The sequence below is a fragment of the Ascidia mentula genome, chromosome 4, assembly GCF_947561715.1.
Source record: "Ascidia mentula chromosome 4, kaAscMent1.1, whole genome shotgun sequence".
Classification (NCBI taxonomy): domain Eukaryota; kingdom Metazoa; phylum Chordata; class Ascidiacea; order Phlebobranchia; family Ascidiidae; genus Ascidia; species Ascidia mentula.
Window position 1 is genome coordinate 3,020,335 of NC_138569.1, and position 24,076 is coordinate 3,044,410.

General features: G+C 38.9%; 1 protein-coding gene across 2 annotated transcripts; it reads left to right on the forward strand.

Annotated features, from left to right (window-relative positions):
• The first annotated feature begins 941 nt into the window (after positions 1-941).
• Positions 942-23,565, forward strand: LOC145899870 (peripheral-type benzodiazepine receptor-associated protein 1-like). Of its 2 annotated transcripts, none has more exons than XM_082988801.1 (29): positions 942-1,177; positions 1,363-1,464; positions 2,717-3,165; positions 3,530-3,672; positions 3,757-3,860; positions 4,093-4,218; positions 4,406-4,600; positions 5,440-5,526; positions 7,000-7,227; positions 7,417-7,497; positions 7,946-8,067; positions 9,559-9,706; positions 10,189-10,315; positions 10,591-10,839; positions 13,771-14,019; positions 14,220-14,397; positions 14,695-14,864; positions 15,197-15,327; positions 15,653-15,879; positions 16,180-16,326; positions 16,859-16,980; positions 17,429-18,361; positions 18,684-18,823; positions 19,318-19,446; positions 19,899-19,994; positions 20,356-20,479; positions 20,764-20,948; positions 21,377-21,616; positions 22,041-23,565. In XM_082988801.1, exons 1-29 carry the CDS (start codon positions 1,061-1,063, stop codon positions 22,119-22,121), a joined length of 5,430 nt encoding a protein of 1,809 aa, XP_082844927.1. In that variant the 5' UTR covers positions 942-1,060; the 3' UTR covers positions 22,122-23,565. The 2 variants fall into 2 exon arrangements, with proteins under 2 accessions (XP_082844927.1, XP_082844925.1); XM_082988799.1 differs by having other exon boundaries at positions 17,429-18,352.
• The last annotated feature ends 511 nt before the right edge of the window (positions 23,566-24,076 follow it).

Here is a 24,076-nt window from a genome sequence, read left to right on the forward strand (position 1 = left end):
AAAATTTAAAAAATTTTTGGTAAACCTTACCCCTTTGTTTATTACATCGAAGAATATGTAACTTGTGGATTTGTTAAACGCCGATTCAAAAACTAGTCCGCCAGCCACAATGAACAACGCAAACGTCGAATTCCTCCTAAAAATTGGGTAAAATGCATCCCAGAAACCCATTTCGACTAGACCGTAATCAAGATAGCAACAAAACTTCTGAAATTTCCAATTTCCAGTCAACCAAAAGCAGGTAAGTTGTCTCCGAAGGACGTTCAGTTTCTGACCCTGGTCAACAATTTGCATACGATTTATCCCACGCTGTACAGCACAATTATTATTACAATTTTATTCACGTAAACAACACTTTCAAATAGTTTTACAAATTAATATATATTAAAAATTATAAATATAATTTTTGAGAACATGCAACCGTTCTTAGTCAGATCACATTAGCTTTAAAACGCCTCGTAGTTGTGGATTACAAGAAACCGGTGAAACCGGTAAAATCGGCAGGGTTTGCTTTGATTTTGCTAAAATTTAATTTGGAATAAAATCTGGGTTGTTTATGAACTTTTAGTTCCAGATTTTCTCTTTTAAGGATAGTACTTCTTTCTAAGACGTTGTCCCTAAAAAAAGGACAAATATTGGAAAAATACGACATGATACTCCCCTTCATGTTTCTGATATTTAAAATGGATGTCTAATGACTACTTATTCTTATCAATTTAGTACAGAAACGTAACTCACCATTGATGTATGTTACACATGGATTCCGTATTTTAAAACCGCTAGATGATGCCAACGCGCAAGCTCGTTTGGTATGTGGTGTTTCTCTTCATCTCAAGTAGGCCAAGTTGTATCAAATTACGGTATGTTGTCGACATAACATGCTTTCTCAAGAAATTCGCCGCAGCCATTGTAAAGTTAATCGTCGCAAAGATTCGTTATGGCATTAACATCGCACACAAGTCGGCACGTGGATATTTGGGAAGCAATCTTTGCGGATTAATACGCGACCGTTAATTAATAAGTTCGTCACGTGAAGCTAATGGACGAATAAGTCAAAGCCATGGAGAAAAAGCAGGAGAAGGCAGGTCGTTTACAACAAATGAGCGAAGATATGAAGGAACATATCGCACAACTGAAGGCAGAACTTAGCAACACCGAAGTTGAACGCCGAAACACGGTAACTATGCACGCTTGTTCAGTGTATTACGATTCTAAATTAAACTAGCGCTTGGGTGTTTGGCAACTTGTAATATGAATATTGATATACGTTTTCATTATAACAACGATGTTAATATATTTTTTAAATGACTTTAAATAAAACCTGTCTGGTTTACTTTTTGGATAAAAATAAATGCATTACAGGATGTGGAAAAGGAGTTTCGTAACAAAGCAGTAGCTACAGCATTGAGGCGACACCTTGAAAACTCAGTCAGGACTAAGTCAATGGATGATGGCATCCTTATGGTAAAACTACATTGTATCATATATCAAGTTGACATTTGATTGACAGCACTCCTTGAATATGTCTCAACATAAATTGAAAGATATTCTCAAATCAGCCTATAGTAACTAATTCAGAGAAGCAAAGGTTTTGTGTAAATATGTCACTTTATTGTCAGCCTGTCATGCATGTTTGTGTTTGTGTACACCGACCCAAGCGGCCCATATTTCTTTTATCTTGTCGAGTACATCTGTTTTGTTGACCTTTCGCGCTCCCACCCATGTTTCATATCGACGCCTCTTCACTCATAGAAATTGCTCTCTCTGCATTGAGACACACAATGACACTTGAACAAATATGCTCAGCACTTCGCTATTCCATTTGCTTCTGTTGGTATCAAGTCGCCCAATCAAGCATTTGTGTACAATAGGCAGGGCCTTCCATTGTAAGAAATAATTGTTTGTTTTGTCATAAAGCTGTTTTGTGTTGCCCCGCTTACGGCTTTGTTTTGTTTGGTCGAGCATGGTTTTAACGGCGGGCACACTTCAACCCTTTCAAGCCATTACCTGAGCAGTAGCAGTCTGGTAGCATAGGATTGATTTAGCAGTAAGATGTGCTTTTAAGTTATAGTACGATAATGGAAGGCAGGGTAAACAGATAAAGTTGGCATAGGGCGGCTCACTGGATCTTGTATACCTAATCCTTTGACATTCAAGCCACTTTGGTTTTAAAAAAGATACAGTGGCACTTGGTGAGCACTTCAGAGTTAAAGGCATTGCTTTTAATTTCAAAAGCATTGACCAAAAGCCGCGTTACCTATTAAATTTGGCAAAGGAAATGATGTTTGTTGTCAAGCACAAACTTTGAATAGATCACCAACAGACCATAACAGACAATTGATTGTTTGCTGCAAGCCTTTGTCCACCTTTGGCTTGTTGGTGAATAAGATGTTTTTTATTGTGTAGTAGCTGTATGCTATGCTGGACAATGGTGTTTAACCAAACTGCCCTCACAATAGTTTGTAGACTTGTGTCTCTCGTTTGTTGTGTGTCGTAACAATTGTTTGGTCATACACTGTTGAAATCTTAAGGGAGTTTGAACATACTTGTTTTTACCTCCAATTCAAATGTAAACTACTTCATTTTTGAAACAATTATCACACATGCTACAATAGTCATAGAAAATATGGTAGATGTTATTTATCTTTGTGCATTATTATAATACCTCCATGTGGTTTTGGTAGCAATAGTAACAAAACTGCTTTGTGTTTTATAGAAATCTGGGGCAACTAGTGAACCACCTCCACTGAAACAACAACATGAGTCTGAAATCCTGGTGCCCATTATCACTGACCAAAGTGCCAGTTGCAAGTCGTACCAAAGTGAAACCAGTCGCTTACCTGAAACTAATCCTGACTTGCTGATGGAGTCAAACATTTTGGAAGAAAACTTGAACGATCATAGCAATTTAGGTTCAATTACACAACCTGATGAACCAAATATTCCACAAGATCTTGACACAAATATCCCACATACATCTATGCAACCAAGTAAACAATCCAGTGAGAGCTTGGTTGATTGCAATCCCTCTACCTCTAATAGCAGTTTGCCTGCACCAGTTAACGGCAGTAATGAACTGGCCAGTGGGTCTTCGCCACAGAAATTAAGTCAAACTGTGAAACGTCGCACAAAATATAGCGATTCAACAACTGATACATCAAGCAGGTATTGCTTGTTTCAAATTACATTTTTCAATATTTAGTAAAACATTTCTGGTTAATGATATGGTCCACCGTGTTCTCAAAATAGAATGTAATAATTATATAGAGCTTTAAACATTCCATATCATTATACAGTTTAGCAAGGCTATTGATTTTAACTGAAGATGCTTATTAAAGCGAAACTTCTTTCCCAAAAATGAAGCATTTTGACACAAAGCTTTTTATTATTTTTAAAATTGATTTTGAAATTTCCATTTGTGTCATGCAAAAGAAGTGTTGCTGGAATAGGTTGATTTCATTATGATAATCTTTTCACTGCTTTTTTTCATACAACTGATATTTACAGTATTATTGTTCCAATTTATCAGTTCCCCAAGGTCTATAGTGGAAGGTGGGGAGGAAGGGATCCCAGTTAAATACTTGCAAATGTCCACGGCTTCTCCGAGGGCAGCAAAGAGAAAAAAAGGCAGTCGACACTTTCAGCGTCGTTCTGCAAGTGAAGACATGTTAGGTGAGCGAGAAGGGGGTGTTTTCATAATAGGGAATCTTGTTAATGCCATGGGATTGTTTTGTGACATGTAAACTTTGACCTCAGATCCCGGTCAAAATGTTACTGCTTCCCAATTTGCTGAACTTGAGGCTAGACTGACAGAGCTTCAGGAACAATGCGAACTTCTGGCTGAGGAAAATTTAAAAATTGTAAGAGGTTATTGTCTTTTGGAATATTTGCTGAATTTAAAAGATATTTATTTAGTTATTTATATATTTTTTAATTTGTTAAAAAATATCATATTTTCTTTGATTATTTTCTTCATGCTCACAACTAATGGATCATCTCAAGGATCTTGGAAGGTTTTCTTGTGTATAAATTATTCATTTATATTCAAATGCAATTTTAACAAGTCTTAACAAAATATGCAATCGAATTTAGAAAAAAGAGCAAAGATCTAAAGCAGAAGAAAAAATCTCATCACTAAAAAAACGGAATGGTGAGTTGGCAAATATTGCCAGAAAGCTGGAGGAAAAGGCCAGGTCACTTCAAGAACAGAATGTCAAGGTGACTGAAACTGAACAATTGTGAATTGTGATAGAATTACAGTTGATAACACAATGCATTTTAAAGGGCTGATTTGTAAGGGTAAAAATGCTCATTCTAATTTGAATAAATTATAACAACTTTAAAACCATACAAAAAAACATTTTGGATTCCTTTTGTAAGAGTTGTTATTTTTTGTGCAATGCAGAAAACTCAGGAGATGGCCGCAATAACAAGGGATCTGCAGCAACAAAAGCGATCACATCAGCGCCATAAGGGACGGTGTGATGCTGAATATACACGTCTTCTTGCTGAAAAAGATGATCTGCTTGCAAACACCCAAGCACAGCTGGAAGATCTGAAAAAAGCTCTTCGACAAGCCAGAAGGGAAAAATTCCTAAAGGTTCATTAAAACAGTTCAATCTTCAAATGTACCATATGCGTTTTAAGATGCAATATTAGGAAAAACAAGAATTGTGAAAGTGATGAAAATGGCATATTGATAGTTGGATCAATATACACAAGCAAGCACAATTATTCCCGTCCATTCTTGAACATAGGATATATGTACCTCACATTCTTGAATGTTCTTAAATTACAGTAGCCTAGAGCTAAGTTTTGTCAACCTTCTTAACTTCTTTTATCTATTGTGAAGTGAGCGTCATCCTTGGTTGTATTACACTACCATCACACACTGACACATTGTTTGTTAAGAACAAAGTGCGTAAATATGATATGTTTCTTTCTTTGTTTGTTACCAACTGTACGTGTGACCCTAGGTGTCAGTATAGGTCCGTAAATTTATTAACCTGGACAATGGTACGGTCAATAATATTGGTCATTAAACAATACCAAAGTAAAATTATGTTTTATTCTCTATCTGTTATTAACTGGATTTGGTTGTTAAAAATATTTGTACACTTGGATGAAACATGTCTCATGTTGTTTCCGTACAAGAAGGGACTATCACATGCTAACCCATTGTCTAACAAACAAGCACAATCATGTTTTTTTTCTTGTCTGTTAGCCCCTGTATGTTTGACACTAGGTGTCAGTATAGCGCTGCATTCTCCTCTACAATACGACCACACCACAGCCAACATGTTGTGGTAAACTCTGTAACAGGCTCGGTCAACAAAATTACAGTGTTCTTAATAATTTTTGGCAATCCATTATATGTGACTAAATGGGTTTATACGTTTGGATGTTTTTGTACGAAAATAAATCAGTGTTATGTTTCAGAGCAAAGAAGGTGACATCGACGCCATGAAACAAACTCAAAAGGAAATGCTCCATCTTCAGAAACTGGCTGCTGCGGCAAGCTCCAAGGTTTGTGAAAGTTAAAAGCAACAACACTCTATGTTTTAACATATTGTTGTGAAGATATGCATCTGAAATGAGAATGTCTATTGGTTTCTTGCAGACCTGATATATTTGTGTGAATTTAAATATATTTTTTTTTCCACATGTTAAAATGTATTTTAGCTCCAGTTATAAAATGTTTTGTTGATTGTTTACACGAATTTACTTCCAGCAGACAAAACAAATTCCACCCCTCCCATAGTTTACAACTCACTTCCAGTGTTCAACACAGCTGGTGGTCTCTTATGTACAAATACTGCTAGTGATTCTTGTTTGTTAGATAGTCAGTTAGAAGGTTTCAATTGCAGAATTTTGATACTCGCAATGCTACTATCTTGTTAATACAGTTTGTGATGTTTGTAAAAGACAGGAATTAAATGCAAGTATATTTATGGCATTGGGATGCATGGATCCAGGGTTCTTATATACACAATTTGAACCTTGCTTGCTTGGAATTCTGTATATTAGTAATACAATATCAGTCTTGAGGATTGGAAAGTGATGAGAAAAGTGTTTTTGTTGGGTAGGAATGTAATATTTAAATAGTAAGATGACGTATGGCAAGCAGATGGTAAGCCTGAAATCATGTTACATTGATATTTTTCTCGGAAATATTTGATGCACAAACACAGGCAGCAATCAGTTGATTTATAACAGTCAGTTGTTAAAATAACAAATGGCATGTATTGTAATCCTGTGCAATTCAAAATTACTGTTAATTGTAAAATTCACAATTTTTGGTTTTAAATCACTTGGAATATTTTAAATTGAAACCAATTTAATAGACCTTTTGTTGGAATGCAGTGAACTTTAAAATTCCTCTGACAATCAAATTCACTTTATTTTAAGCTCCATTAATTTCCCTCCTAAATCCAAACACATTGATTTTTAATGTAAACTGAACCGTGTTTTAACAGACATGCTGTAAAATGTGACCAGATCAATACCACTGAAAAAAAAACGGGGAAAAAAAGGTGTTGCACCTTTACTTAACAGCAGTGCATATGGAGGACATGGCTGTTAGCGAAATGTTGGACATGTTGTGGCCTTACCTAAGCAGGGCAAGTCAGAAAAAAATTGGCCCAAATTTGTTGTAAATTATTGATGAATGCATTTGCTGGTATGCAGAATCACTGTTCATGTGCATAGCCTTCTGTGAGGTTGGTGAGAAAATGGCAACCGACAGAAAAAATTCAAGCATTAGTTATAATTAGGACAGGATGTATAAATGCGACAGGGAATGCACGTTGGCTGAATGGATTTTTTGTTTGCAATGAGAGACTACTTACAGTTGTCTTTAGTTGTTGTGCTTGGTTTTTGTTTATCAGACACAGAAAAAAAAACAAGCTATGAGCAAGGAAAATAAAATTTGGCAGGCAGTGTGCATTTTTATATATCATGTTGGATTCAAACACACATATCATTAATATGTTGTCGTAGGTGGTGGTTAGATCATTGTCAACACCCGTCACAGCAAGGCAGAAAATCCTTGAAGAATCAAACAGAAATCTTCGGAGACAAATCACCACACTAGAGGGCACTGTGCAAGAACTAGAAGCCAAACTCGGACAAGTGGAAGGTTTTGATGAAAAACTGAAGTCTCTTGAAGCAGAGAAACAACAAATTCAGATAGACGCCGACAAACGAAAGCAGCACATCTTTAATTTGGTATGTAATGTTGTGTTGATCATGTACGTGACTGGAGTTGTTAGTCGATTTGATTCTTATATTATGTAACATTTTTGGGGTTGGTTTGCATACTTTGCCTTCTTTTGAGTCAAAATTTTATTTTTAGCAGTTTACGCTCGACAGTTGTATAAAATCGTGTAGTGGATTAATTATTGCCCAAATTTTCAGGAATCTCAACTGCAAGAATCCAAAGTAGAGGCAAGCGATTCCAGCGTTCAACTTCACGAACTGAAAAACATACATCGCCAGGTACGTTTATGCTAACGCGGAAGAAATTCTTACAAACAACCGTTTGGCACCAGTGGAAGGTGACGAACCTTTCCTGTTATTGAAATAAATAATTGTTTATAATGCAGATGACAAGGTAACCACGTGCGCAATTTCGTTGCATACACCGAAACTAAACACGTGGTTACTATGCCAACTGCGTACATCGGTATAATGTACCACCGCAGTTAAGCAGGTGGCTATGCAAAGTGTCCTATTGTAAAACAATGCAAAACATAATAAGCGGCAACGAATTCAAATAACCTAAACAACACTACGACGACCAATTACACGCGAAAAGATACAAATCTTCAACTATAGACTGTAGTACTTCTCAGTCGCATATTAAAAACAACGCGACCCGATGGAAGGAATGCATTAATATTTTATATGGAAGCCATCCTAACCCCCCTCTGCTTCCCACGTGCAGCTGCAGGACGAATACAGCACCGTACACGAGCAATTGTCCGTGGCAATACGGGAAAGAGACCAGGCTGTTTCTACCTGTGTCGAGCATGCCCACAAAGTAAGCGACATGGAAACCACATTAAGGTTTGTTATTAATGCGTTTTTTTCTTTGTTTTGGATATTATACGGCTGGGATGGCTGGATTTCTTTTGTTGCGGGTGCATTTTTTTGCCTGTCTGCATTTTGAAAAAATCAGCTTCGGCAACGTTTGTAAAGCTAAAAAACGCATGTATAAGTTTAATCTAATGTAGTAAACCTGTAGCTTTTTCCCGTGCACTTTTGGAAGATTTACGCCAAATGCGTACGCGCAAATTTAAAATCGATCAGCACACTCTGTTTCTATGGCTACAAGTATCAGTCTGACTTCACATAAAATTTGCCTCCATTTTTTCCCAAAAATAATCTTCCGAAAATTTTATTCTTTCAATTATTATGCGACGCCCTTCACAACTCGAAAACGAAGAACCAAGTCTGTGCAATGCTCAGTTCGAGAACTACCACTGTGTAGACCAACGGGAATAGTAAATGGTCCTAGTTAAGTTTTGTTCATAGCGTATCCAGTAAGGGACGAAATAAGTCAGGTTACATGCTATAAAAAAGTTGTCGTTAAGCCACGATCTGGATCTTTTGCTCGGTTAAACCCGTCAAATATTTTGTCCCCACCAAAAATTCGGCCTTCGCTGCTGTTTTGTAGATTAGTGAGAAAGTGAAAAAAACCTAAACGGTAAGTTAAAATTCGTGTAAATGCACATACTCGTTTTTGCCTGTCTTGTATAACGCTTAACAATTGTTTTCCTATTTAAATTCGCAAATGCTTTGAATTACACAGACACACTACATTTACTGAGCAAAATCAAACCTTTTCTTCAAAAACGTCACCTTCAAATCAAAACGTGACCCGATACAAACTCGTATTTTCAATATTGATCGCCTTGTTACCACAGAAAAAAGTGCCCTGCCCAATTTCGTCTGGCATATCTGAAAGGGGTCTGTCTATCTTAATGGGATGCCTAATGGGTGCAGGAAGCAATCACGTAACTCCGTCTATTACTTGCAAGTGCTAAGCCTGCTTTGTTCATGTTTCATCCAATCATGTTCCTGCAGCTTTAATTGAACTAAGTTTTGATTTAATTTTGTGAAACTTCACTGGAAATACTGTCCTAGTATGAAATGATTGATTTTTATTTATTTGTATTATTTTGTAACACTTAATTGTTGGATATTTTGATATACATGTTTTTAAATATCGGCATATAAATATTCTCTACAATTTAAAACAGTTAATGGGTTTTAAAAATGCTACAGTGTATAGTCTTCTACCGAAACAAACTCGTATCGATTTCAAAACTGTGTTAAACTGTTCCGGCATTTAACCTACAGAAATTGGAAATCGGTAATTGCCGAAATTCACTTTCAATTTTCAACTCCCCCTTCAACGCGTGATAGCTTTTAGGTCGTCGGCCCAATTTTCCAAATCGCTGCCATCTTTAACAAGATTTCGGGACAGCGCGAAAACCGGGTCGAAATATCGATTTCGTTGCCACGGTAACACGATTCGTCTTGTTATGTTCGCAGGACGCTACAAGATGACAAACAAGCCCACGCGAACCTACAAACAGCGCACAAGGTGGCGACAGAGAGCCACCGCCAGGAGATCGGTAACCTCACATCGGTTCATGAGAACATGGTGGCCGGATACAAGCAAGCGCTCGAGTCCCTGCAGGTCTGTGTTAGCTAAAATATGCATCATCAAATTTTATGATGTAAAATCATAATTAAATATCAGAATACTCATTTATTCGGCGGAAATAATGTTTTTTGTAGTAGGTTGGCTTCTAACCGTGGCGTGAGCAATTAAACATACCTTGAATCGCTCTGGATAAAATGACCTGAAATTGCCAGAAAAAAGGCCTTATTAGAGGGGAAAATATGCGCAGGCCCAGCCTACACATACAGATAAACTGTGTCTAAAGTATGTTAAATTTTTTTAAAAAAATGGCGCCTGGGAACATGGTAATTTAACCATTTCAGAAAAATTTAACAAACTGCTGTGTCTAAAGTATTCACTTAAAAATTTTCCGAAGGTAATACAGAATGCAAACGCTGGAAATCATTTCATTCATTTGATTCCTATTAAAAAGAGACAACATTTTATGCTCGATCGAAAATCTCTTTAACTTTTTGTTGATTCGTGAATATTTTCAGACAAAGGTGAACATGCTAGAACAGCAATGCCAGGAGCAAGATTTAAACAACAAAAACTTAAAAGATCAGCTTTCATCGTTGGTGGAATGGACAAAGCAAAACAGCAAGCAAACTACAAACACCACAGGTTTGGGAAAAAGTTTGCGGTTTCATCGTAAATTTGCCTTGGATGTAACACCAAAATTTGTTTATTTTAATTTAGGTGCATTTTGTACCGAAATAGTGATATTTTTTACTGTTTGGCGCACTCAGCTGTTGGAAAACGCCAAGTAAAGACATCATTTTTTCAAAACTCAAGCTATATCACATTGTAAAACAAGCAGAAACATAACTCGTCGTTTGGAGTGTTGAAATCCCCAGCAGGTGGTTCCCCTCAACGGATAATTACTTGATATTTTCCAGTTCCCGAAAATCGCAATGTTAATAACAACAACCACGCAAACGACCTCCTCCAACCCATCAGCATCCCAAACAACAAGACGGTCCCAGATGGAACAGCCAGGGCACCGAAAAGCCCGTTGGCACCTTCGCCAACGCGCCAATTCACCACCAGCGGTCCGCTTTCCGCTTTCCGAAAACCCACAGTGACGTCACGAAATCCCCCGACTCGTAAAGTGACGTCATTGGCAACGTTAAGCTCATCTCACAGAGGTTGGTTTATTATTTGTTATTGAGTGTCCATCGTTGATGTCTTGCAGTCAGTAATTATGTTTTTAACTTGTCGCTTTGTTGATTCGTCTTGGGTGCGGATTTTACTTTCATACAAGTTGCGCGCCTAACACCTCTCACCGCTGAAGATAATGGGTAAAAAATCTTTTTTGGCGGTTACGAAAAAATATTTATTGTTGATTTAAGCGCGACATCTTAGCAAACAGAGTTACTCGGCAGATTGTCACAATGCATTTTTGCGTCAAAACTTTTCAGCGTAACCATGAACTCATGGTGGTCCCGTATTTCCTCTTTAATATTAATGACACGCTGCTACTCGAAAAACGCGAATTGATACAGAACCCTGGAGACACTTGCGAGCGATTCTGGTGATGAAAGAGGCGTTTGGGTATTGATTTGGACTTGTCACTGTGCCATACAAACGTTCAGACTGAATACCATGATTAAAAAATACGATTTTGGCACTGGTTTATGTGGTGTAAAATCTACACAGAAGCAACATCTAGTTAACACCACAATTATTTTATTGATAGCCTTGCAGGCAAGTTTATGGTGACAACTGACGGAAAAGTTGTAGTACGTCATAGTTGATGACGCAGATGACTTTTCCCAAAGAGACCACAGTTATTGGGCGATGATTGCGTTCCAGTATTTTTGCTCTAATTTGCGTAATACAAGACAGAAGGTCGAGCCCTGTCGGCGGTCTGCCATTAATTATTAAACAGCTGTAGACGGTGGAAATGCACAGGAGTGCAGTAGATCCAGAAAATCGGTCGCTTACTTATTGTCGGGCAGCGACAGAGGAACAACTAAGAAGGTGGGCTGCGGGACAATTGCATGTACAGAAGGATTGCGAAATCTTATAGTCCGAAAGACTGTTAGCAAATTTGTTATAATGAAAGGTCAGCAGCTGAGTTGTATATTGTCTGCATTGTGGACCAAAGGTAGTGGAATAAAGTCAATTTTGTTCGAGAAAATGCAAGAATATGAATTTATTATTTCGCTGTTTGAAGACCCGTCAATGTAGAACTTTTAATAATGTTTTATCGCGTATAAAAAAACTTGAATTTCTACTCTCAGTTATCAACAGAACGATGTCACTATTTAAATCATAACAGTCAGTATTGGCCGTGCTGGAATAAAGGGAACGCCTATATTCTGCCTCAACTGTATTTACCTCATGGGAATTTCGCTTACAGACGGGGAATGCAGCGATTGATTTGCTCATGGAGTTGAACATGCAGAGACGGATTTTTAGAGAGTTAGCTCATGGCTTGCTGGGTTTGTCCAGCCGGATTGACATAGTTACGTAGCTTCTGCATAAGTTTACATATTTTTTTGAAATCTGTTTCAGTGAGTTATATTTGGTTTAGGTAAAACATGTAGATTTTTTATGTAGCTTTAAAGTTACAGAAAGTTAAACTGTGGAGGTGTTCGGCGGCAGTTAGTTCGTGCTAGGCCAAATTTCGAGCAAAAATACAATCATTGTTTTCTGCACTGACAACTACCGGATAAAAATATTTATGAAATCTAGTTGTGTTTTTGATATCTGCCAATTGTAGAACAGAGAAACGTGTTCATTGACCGAAACGTGTGCTGTACTAAACCAAGCTGTCGTGGAACGGAATTCTCCCAATTTATTGATCGATAAAGCGCTACTTGCATAACTGCTCCTCGCGTTGCCTTGTATAAGAAGATGTCTTTATTGAAAAATTTTCGCATGACAGTAGACCTGCGAATGGTTATTTATTATTTGCCAGATGTTTAGACCGAATCAGCATTAAATATTATAGCAAACCTATCAACGCAAATGTGCCATGTGCTTTCTGCGTTTATTGATTTGTTTCGTCGTATGACGTCATCGTCTTATGAGTCATAATGCTGCTTTGTTTTGACGTGCATGCTTGTTTGTGTGACTGTTGTTTCAAGTTCAGACAGTGAGGTCTGCGATTAGACTCGTTGTTGTGTTGGTTTCACATGGACTCGATAACTGCATCGGGAGGTTGTTCAATGTTTCGTACTGGGTGTTGGCTGCAGTCGTTGCGTGTATTTCTGCACTGGAGATACACTTAAAAGCTAGTTAGGAACGAATTCGGCGTATTTGCAGTTTACGAAGGATACGAGACAGCGGTTTCTTCAGGAAATGCAGTTAGTTTGTAAATTATTCAAGTCTACAGTTTTGAGGCTCTGCTGGTTGTAAGACTAATTGTGCCGAATGGTCTGAAAATATACATGTATGGCGCTTACCAAGGATAAGGCAACACTTAAGAATACAACGACTGATTCGTCATCAATATTTCGAAGTCGTGAAAAATAACTTTTGACGCGAAGTCGACGTTACATCATAAAGTTTTGTAGGTGGTCTGGATTTGGGAAGCTTTGTTTGTGTAATGGTTAATTCAGAACTTACATGTTTCCCAACACCTAATTACTATTTAATATCTTGTTGTTTGGACAAGAAAATTTTCTTGGGTTCTGTCGCATATCTTGTCCTTTGCGGGATTTCCAACTTAAATTAAATTTCGCCATAAATTATGAATGCTTGCAATTTTCCAAAGCCGGTTGTTTATCTTTCCAAGGCAGAAAGGAAAACATCATTTTCTTTTGGCATTTCACTTTAACGTGTATATTTACTGCAGAGTAAACAAAATCCAATTTTGAGATCTTTTGTGACTTTTAACAGTTTACCTTTTGCCATTTGGTCAATAAAACGTCAAGCAAGGCAAGACTAGACTAGTTTGTTTCGGATTCAATTACTAATTCACTAACTTCGTCCAACATATTTCGTTTAATTGATACTTGTTTTTCAGTTGTTATTTGATATTAGTTTGTATTAATTTTGAACCCATTCCTCATTTGAGCTTCTGTTTTTGTCACACAACTACAATGACACAATGAAATTCAATTGCCCAGCACTGGACCTGGACGATACGGAGGCAGAGGAAATCGAGGACGAGATGGCCCCGACGCCACACGTCAAGCGTGACCCGGCCCTGACGACCGACCCTGGCAACGGGGACTCCCCACTGCGCGTGTTCATCGCTAAGTACACGTACAACCCATACGAGGGACCGAACGAGAACCCGGAAGCGGAACTGTCGTTGGTCGCCGGGGATTACGTTTACGTACACGGGCTGATGGACGACGATGGTTTTTTCGAGGGTGGGTCTTGGGTATCATTAAATTTGCCATAAATTATAGAAAATATGTGCAATCACTCATATTCAATTTAAACCGGTTAATGCAAAAAATAAAAAGCAGTTGATGTCGAAACTAAAAACTTTTGTTTCCAAAAACTTCGATAATTGTTTGCTCTTTTCAATGTAAATCCTCAGCAATTCACAACATAATGAAACTTCCAGGTGAACTAATGAACGGTCGTCGCGGTCTGGTTCCATCCAACTTTCTGGAACCCGTCCAGGACGCCCCGCCCACCAACGGCCTTGCCGGAAACGATTTCCCTACCGATGACGTCATGGCTCCTACGTCACGCAGGTCGAAAAGCAAGGAGGAGGGAGTTCCCACGATCGGTCGATTCAGGTGAAAGCTTGGGTGATATTATTCTGAGCCGATTTTGATTGGTGTAAAAAATTTTACACCCAACTACTTTAATACCACAATATGAATACATTACTACATACTAAAAATAAAGCAGTAGCTTTTTAATAAAGGATCAGCCTAGCTTTTTTGAGTAATATATATTTCGCCCCATGGGCACCTTCGAATTCTATTTTCTGGTATTACGTGTGACCTGTATGCCATATTTCTGTGTAAATGTTAGGACAAAGGGAAATTTCCTTCCCACAAAATGTCATGTTCGCCATTGTTACGTCACAGATCGATCGATTCGGACGTTAGTCACAGCTTTGGAAGCAGCAGCGGCGACCTGGAGTCACGTGATCTAAACACGCTCTCGAGCGACGACAGCGCTCGCACGCCACCCAGTGTCCTCCCGTTCCCGCATAAACTTCGAGTCGACAAGAAGTTGTCGCACAGCCTCATCATCGGTATGTTTCAAAACTTTGATTATTTTGAAAGTATTTACAATAACAGTAGTTACCATCGTGTATCGGAGTTATCTGGACTGGCATCTTGTAATAGAGCAGTAAATATATTCACAATGTATTTTGTTTCAACATGTACGTGTATTAGTATATTGTATTGCATCATCTCGAGATTTCGGTTAAGATATTATAGTTTGAACTCGTATTTTAAAGTTGTTTGTTGTATTTTTTACCTCTGTGGGTTTAAATGAGCAAGTACGTTACTAAAGTTAAGCGGAAAGCGGTCGTGACCGGTTTTCAATTTCCAATAAATTAAATTTGATCTCTCCCCACAGGTTGGATAGCGCCCCAACTAAACGATGACGACATTGTCGAAGAATATCACGTGCTTGTAGACGGTTGCTTGGCAACTGTTGCTAACGGCAGCAAGAGCAAAGCGGTGGTCGAACATATCTACCATGACAAGGTATGGTTTATTTTACTTTCGCTGTTCAGAAGTGTAACAGTGAGGTCGATCTCAACACTCTCACAGAATTACTTTCAAATAACTTTTTGTAAATATCCACTAAAAACACATTTTTTGCGGTAATTTTGTGTTTATGGTTTAGTCAGCCCAGGTTTATTACAGTATATTGATCAATCCCTGACCGTATAGAAAAAAGCGAACCATACATAGTGTCATACAATGACATTTGCATCACTTCCATATGAACCCGCATACCTAAAAAATCCTACGCTGCATTAACACATGTCCCAAAAAAACTTGCTATCCCTTTTTTGCGCATGCGCAGAACTGCTACGCCATCAGCGTGTGCGCAGTCACTGAACGTGGTCGGTCAGAAGCAAACCACTGTACGATCAAGTTCGGTCACAGACATGAACATGCGAACATCGACAACCTGAGGGTGGAACATGTCACCACTGGGTGCGCTAGAGTGGCATGGGAACCGGTTAACAGCAACTTCGTCCACAGTGTGGCGGTAGGCGAGATCACAGAGGAGAACAAGCACATTGATAGGTGGGTAACGCTCGTTGTAACAATGTTGTTTTTATGTCCCCACATATGTTGCTATCATGCTGCAGTTTTAGGTGATTCCCCATGTTAAGTGTTTGTGAATGTACCCATCTTTTTTTGCAGCCTCTAGAAAAAGTAAAATGAATGAATTTATTAATTGCCAAGATCTTAACGAGCTACAAATGCCAACAATATCACAACACGACGAAATTTAAATGCACCTTGCATAACTCCCAAGCATTAAAAACTTCCGATCGCATTTTCGAAATTTCTCGTTTGACTAAACTTCCAATCACGTGACAGGTTGATCCAGTACCAGCGTCAGATCTTGGTTTCCTGCCCCATGTTCCGCCAAACCATCACCGGCCTTAAACCCTCCGCTACTTACGAAGTCATGGTTAAATGTAGGAACGCAAAGAATGACGTGGAATCATCATCCTTACCTCTCAGGTTGGTTCAATATACAGTACATGGGAAACCGACTGACGGTAATCAGAAACACTTGGTTTCAAATATTTCCTATCGGCTAATTGCGGTCGCTGGTTTTAAGACAGTGCCACATCAGGGGCTAGATTCTGTCCACTATAGAGATTAGATTTCTGTACATGGGAATGTATGATTATGCACGTTCGAAGTAGCGATCGTATGACAAACAGTTCTATAGATGTCGTACGCTATTCAGAAAATGTATTTCGCCATGTAAGGCATCGTTGGTTTCACCAAGAATGCTTAGTTGGTTTGATCCAGTTATCTGTGTATCGCACTCACTTGCATACGGGCACTTGTGGTTGTTTTTTTAAGGAATATTTGTTTGAGGGAGTACTAGCAAGTAAACTGTGTTATAAAGCGTAGAAAAACAAAGCTTTTATGTGATAAAGTATAATATGTCACTTCATCTTGTGATCATTATATGTGTCATTAAATCAGCGGTTTTCTACATATAACAAGATTTGGACTTTAATAATTGTTTACTTTCTCTCAGGTTTACAACTCCAACCATTGGACCTCCAGATCCGCCCCTCAGCGTCCAGGTCCAAGAGAATCTATCCGGGTCCACAGAGTCGGTACAAATCACGTGGTTGCCAGTAACACTTAAAGAAAGTGGTAAGTGTTCCTTAGTAAATATTGGCTTGAAACCCAACGCTTGTTTATAGTTATTAAAAAAAAACTGTGTAAATTGATAAAAATGATGGAATCCACATTCATAGGCCAACTTCAAAAAACGCCTTTTTTTAAAACACGTTTCGCTTTATTAAGCATCCCCAGTTCTTAAATAGATTGTATTTGAAAATAAAGAAATGAAGATGGGTATTAAAGCGAAACATTTGTTCAAAAAAATAAAAGCGTTTAGACACAAGGTTGTTTATAATATTTTAAAACTGACTTCGAAATTCTACTTGTGTCACGCAAAAGCAGTGTTGTTGGAATAGGTTGATTTCCCGAAGAAAATGTTTGCCACATTTATAAGATTTTTGCTTTGATATTAGTGGCTTATGAACCAATACCGACATAAGGCAAGACATAAAAAAGTCTAACCTTGTCTCTGAACCAGGTTTATCGAACGGGGTGAGTGTGAAGGGTTACACAATACACGTGAACGACTTCCAAATCGCATCGATCGAACAATCCACGTCAGATCAGTGTCGGTTAACGATAGAAACCCTCTCCAACCACGTCACCCGTATTGTGGACGCTGACCTGAGTTACCAACAACGAACCGGTTCCGGTGCTACGGGTGGTTTAAGCAGTAGCAGCAGCAGTAGCGTCTCGCAACGCTCTCTGTACGCTCACTGCTTGCCTTCAGTAAAGATATCTGTGAGGACAGTGGCGACCGGAGGCCAGGTTTCCGACTTTTCAACCCCCTACCACCTCCACCGGAGTCTGGTAACTCGACTCCTCCGCACTCTTCCGAAACAAGTTGTGGTGAAACGCTCCCCAGCGATAAACGGAATCGAGTCGCGTCTTGCGAAGGAAGAGAGCTCTTCCGCCAAGAGGAAAGCGGACAAGAAGAGTCAGCCCGTCGTACCGTCCATAGAAATCACGTACGACACCAGCAGCGGGGAGGAGGAAGGTAAGGAGGAGGAGGGACGCTCCTCCCTTCATAATTCGAACGCCAACATCCGGAGGACGCGGTCAACTGGAAAGAGCAGTCACAGGGAGATCCCCCCCGCGCAGTTGCAAGAAATCTCCAGAAACTTAAGATCCAAGTCCACATCGAACATCCGCAACCACCACAACCGTTCCTCCGCAGCAGCTCCCGCTCGTTCAGATGAGGAATCAGAGGCCTCCGTGTCATCCGAAGGTCACGGAAGCACATCGTCGGGGTCATCACGTCGCTTCAAGGGAAATTCCCGTGGTCAGATGTGGGTCAACGGGGTTGGAAAAGGGCGCAAGACCGGATCCAGCTGGAGGGAGGGTAGAGAGGGGAAGACCAACTCCCCGCATTCCCTGCACAGTGATGATCGTGTTGCTACTGGTAAGTTATGTTAAGTCTGTCTCGGAAAGTTATCATATGTTCTCATGGTTTCCGTTCTTGATTTCCATTTTTTGAAATAACACGTGGTACTGTTGTGTTGACAAATTTGACACTAGCCAGTTGCTTGGCAACGGTTGTCAACGTCTGTTGAACAGATGTTTGGGGGAGGTTTTCGAATTCTACACATGACTTTGTATTAAATTTCCTTCTGGCGGAAAAAAACCGCCCCTTGTGTAAATTTTGGAAAAACGAAACTATGGCATTATCGTGAATGAGTAATGATGACGTAACCAGTTTGATGCGTCATCGGGGAAATCTCTGTGTATCGCAGATGGATCTTGGAACTCCAACAACCAACGCGGTTCCAAATCTGAAACTTTGAGTAGGAAAGCTTATCACAATCAACAGCAACAACAACTTCAAAAAAGACTGCAGAACGCCAGTAGTCAAAGTGGAGGTTCCGCGTCTGAAGTACGTGCTTCTTATTATGTTCACTTTGTAAGGATTTGAATATGTGGGTCTTTTTAGTCACGTTGTCCACCCCCTACCTCGTTTGTGGCATTTTATTCTTCAAATACTGTGAACTAAGGGCGGCCTGGCTGATATCAGTCTATGTTAGTTGCTTTGGAAAGACCAGTTATCCACCAGTGCAAAAATTTGGAGTGGACCATTCCTAAACCGGATATAAATATATAATGAACGGCTATAATACATGCCCATCACATTGCTCCAATCGATGATACGGGTCCTTTGAATATTAAACGACACACATTGGTAAAACAAGTGAATTATTGGTCGTAGCAATTTCATCACAACAAATAGTTTGCAAATTTAACATTTAATCGTACAACGTGTGTTTTCTTCAATGCTATTATATACCGAAGTGTTGTTGAGTACAAGACAAAATACCAATAAAGAAATTAATTATGCAACAGTATTTTTACATAATCTGTCGCCATTTTTAGATCGATATCGTCGACGATTCCCGCGTATCGTTGTTTGTGGCTTTGTACGATTACGATCCTTACGTGATGTCACCAAACACGGAGATGTTGGACGACGAACTTTCGTTCACCGAAGGTCAATTACTCAAGGTACGGTTTCTTGTATTTGCACTATACGAGGCCTTGATGTATGTATAACGCAGCAATACAGCAAATAAAAAAAACATTGCGTTGTCAACTTTGGCAATTAAATCCGCCAATAGTTGAGTAATGTAGCAATGTTCTTGGGCATACATGGGGTTCTTATTTAATATTAAGACAAACTTACTGATTATGCACATTTAGCTGTTGTTTGATCTTGGAATGTAAACACATGTGCCTTAAGAAATAAGTCCTGCAATCTCGTGCGGACATAGAAATATTGAAAGGCTTTTGGCCAACGTATAGTCGATAGTTTTTCCTATAATATTGCATTTACACTGTGGGGTCGTAATTTTCGCTCTTACCAAAACTTTCATGAGATTTTTTGCATTTGTAATTACTTATCGAAACATTGGTTTATTCCATCGCCGGATATATAACTTACGCTCATTATATTTTAGGTTTACGGCGATAAAGACGCCGACGGATTTTACTTCGGCGAGAAACCGAACGGAAAAAGCGGTCACATTCCTTGCAACATGATTTCCGAAGTCCAGGTAATAACTATACGTTGTTGTTATTCTGGATGAATAAATATCCGTAATTATGATGGAAGAAAAACGAGATTTGATGAAAATCAAGTTTTCTGACACTTTTTAGTGGCCAGTAAACAATATTGTTTGTTTGTTACAGTTGAAAGTTGCAACTTTGTAGGCTATGGTTGCCATGTCGTGCACGTTTCTAATATTTTTGCTTCTGTTAGAAAATAAAAATCTGCTTAATTCTAAAAAGTATTTTGGATTTAAGGAACGCCGTTTACGGATTTGCTCATAAGTCTCCTCATTCTAGGGATTTTTGATTTGTTTTCTATATTTCCGGTTGGTGTTGTTGCAATCCATTTGTTTCGTCTCTTGACAGGTCGACGATTATACAATGTTGTCGGAACTTTTCGAACGCGGTCACCTGCCATCCGCTTCACCGCGCGACGTAAGAATGAACCACAGCTCATCCGACCAAAATCTCAATGCGGATGAGAGCCGCGGTAAGTTCGTGCAACACAAACACTTCTCACCATTTGTTTCCAAACATTTTCATCAGTGACGTAAATGTTGTTTTTTAACAGCAAGTCGCACAAAATATCGGTGGTGACCTTTTTTTGGTATGCGCTCGTAAATTACAGCGCCCTTTTTCAGTGTGGGCCCCCTTTTTATCAAATAGAGCGAATAGTGAATTTCATGAAATGACAAGGACGAACTAAAATTAATTAATTAAAAAAAATCAATCCTGTCAATTTTATCAAATATTAAGTTCAATCTATTCAAATAGCTCCTTCCGAAGAAAGGACGAAACGTTCCGATTCTCCCCGGGATCCGGTTCGAACTTGTGTCGCGTTATTCGATTACGACCCGAAAGAGTCTTCACCCAACATCGACGCCGAAGCCGAATTATCTTTCAGAAGAGGAGAATTCGTCAAAATATTCGGGAGCATGGACGAAGATGGCTTCTTCCGGGTAGGTGTTCGTAATTGATGACGTAATGGATCGTAATTTTTGACGTATTGGACCAACTGCGGCCCAATGTGGCCTATTGGCTCTTTGGATTTGTTCCGCCAGGGGTAGGTAGAACTTAGTGTCACTTAGAAACTTGTTCACACTGCAGTTTAATGTGATGTTATTGAACACTGTTTTGCTTTTCGGTTGCAGTATTTAGTTGATGTAAATGGGTCAGTTCATATAATGTACTGTAACACCTCTTTTTTCACTTTTGGTCACTTGGCCCGCCTGTCAAATTTTTGCTTTATTCTGGCCAGCGAGCCGAAAAGGTTGCCCAACCCTGGTTTTGTTTGAGTATTATGCATTTGTTTTGAACGAATACATTTGAAAAATACATTTGACTTTTTAAGTTTTTTGTCCTATTGTGACGTAACAACCATTTTCAGGGAGAACTTAACGGAAAAATTGGCCTCGTGCCCTCCAACTTTCTGGAGGAGGTCACTGAACAACAAATATCGGCCATGAAGAACTCAGACCGGGATAATTCGAGAAGAAACAACGCTGTTTCTGCCACAACGATGACGGACGTTTCAACTCTTTCTAAACCGTCTTCCGCTCCCAACCACCACACGCCCTCTAGTGCCGCATCAACGAGCAGCAATGCCAGTACGCAGAAATCGGACTCGGTAAGAGAGATTCTCCGCAAGTTCTGATGTTCCGGAACTCTCAAAACTTTATGCATAAAAATGTTTTTATTTCAGAATTTTATACTGTTGCCAGGAGTAGTGATTTAAATTTTTCCGATATATGATGTATATACCGTCAATGACAATCGACATCTCTTAATTAGTGCATAGTGACGCAACAATAGCTATGCAATATTCAAAAAAAATTAACATAGGAAAAAGCTTTCACCCAATCACCCAACCAATGTACGATATTTTTTTATGTCGATTCGAGATTCATAAAACCTCGTGATTTCTGGCGCCCTGCTACTTTCTGTGTATTGTGTAACAAAAATAACGACGATATGAATATATTATCGCGATATTACGAACAATACGAAATCGTCTGTCAACTTTTCGCTGACCCTCTCTTATTTGCTTTCAGTTTAAAAGGAAAAGCATCATCTCAAAGGGGAAGAAGTTCTTTAAGAAACTCGGGACCAACGACCCGAAACCCAAAAGATGAGGAAAAAACAGTGTTTCACAAAGAAAAGTGTCGATTTAACATTTGGATCAGTGTTTGCTTATAATTTTCATCACTGTGGATGTAATTGAAAGTTTCTTTAAGAGCAGTAACGCCGATTCTAAAACGCCTTTTCTCGACATATCATGTATGTTTTCGGAAACATAAAGTCAAGACACCTCGTGCTAATTGTAACAACATGTCATTAGCAGTGGTGAAAGTGAACCGAAACGGTCTGGAATGCTGTTCCGGTAAAAATAATTTTTGCAGCCGTTGTGTCCCAAATAGATACGAGAAACTTGAATTTAATGAATTTATTCAATTTTTCAAAAAAATCACACCTGGAATTTGAAAACACAATGGTTTATTTTTTTTGTTTAAATTCAATCGACTCAGTCGGACCACTTTACTTCCACCACTGGCTATTAGTAAATATACGAAACCGGGGACAGAACTTCAACTGGGTTGCGCTTTGCCAGGCATCAATGTACAAAGCCTTTGTAAGAGATTTTGCGTTAATATAATGTACGCTCTTCCACAATAACCTTATTTCGAAGATTTTTTGTTTTGTAAAAGAAACCCGCTCGTTATCCTGACTATTGCATTTTTACACGAAAACGGCGTTTTATGGTGACCCCGTTTAACCTTGCACATTTTTGTTTTGGGAACGACACAAAAACTTGGTTTATTCGTAGTTTCCAGGAATGTTGTTTTATATAACAGCATGCTGGTGCTCTTTTACTTAATTCATTTTCTCGTATATTGTTCGGATTTTACGCTGGTGTCAGTCCGTTATTTGGTTCGAAACGCGTTTTGCTTGATTTTACCTTCACGCATTCCCAATTGAAAGTCAGGTACTAGACAAAATTTATACAGTATACACATTTCCAAGCGTACTCACCGGTATTTGTATATTGCACGACCAAATGTGTGCTGTGTCCGATACAAATTAATACGGACAGTTAGCTTCTGTATGAGTTTCAAGTTACTAGCACAGTAGAAACCGGAATTTCTTTATTTTGCAATACGCTTGCTCACATGTGCACAATTCCTCAATACTACCATTCCACGACAAACACAACTTTATGCACGATAGTGTGCACACCACTTATATTCCACAAACAACGGCTGCTAACCTTCCACAGGAACTAGTTTGTTGCTACATTGTGTTCTCCGCCATAACAGTATTATGCGTGCTACTTTCGTCGAGAGATCGTGTTTTCTTTTTACATTTTTCTGTTATTTTTGTAGGTTAGTCGTTACCGGATGACGTACTACATCACGTGGTTTATGTAACAAGTGCTTTACACAATAAATACATAGTGTTGATATGGAAATCTGGTTGCTATGTTGCTCCAAGGTTGTTGCAATATTAACAGGCAAGTACTATCTGGTCAAGTAGAACTGTGGTTTTGTTATGAAACAGGGATTTGTTGCTGCCATAGCCCCTACAGTCTGGCCTGTAAAGGGAAACAAAAATGTATAGCACACGAACAACAAAGGCGTACCATAACTGTATGGCTAATAGCACAAAAAAGAGCACACTCAACTAACTCTTGGCCCTGCTTTATCAAACTTACACGAAAATAAACATTACTACACAAACACCCTATGCTCAAAATACCATTGTTTCGTTCATTAGAGGCAGCAAATCGCTTTTATTTGCATTAAGAGTTCTATAAAAAGACCTTGCTTGATCTCAATAGCATCACACGACCAGGTGACGTCACTAGTCATGTGGACACGGTCACTCAGACGTATGAATCACCAGTGACGTAATCTGTACATTTTCCTCGCAATTTATCCGTGTCGTTGGAAATACTACTCCGATAAAGAACAATATAACACAACGTACAGGACCCAGTTATTTAACTTTTATAATTTCGTTTTAGTTTCTTAAAGAATTTTTAATGAGGTATGTATAGATTTGGAAGACAAATAAAAAATGTTTTACGCTG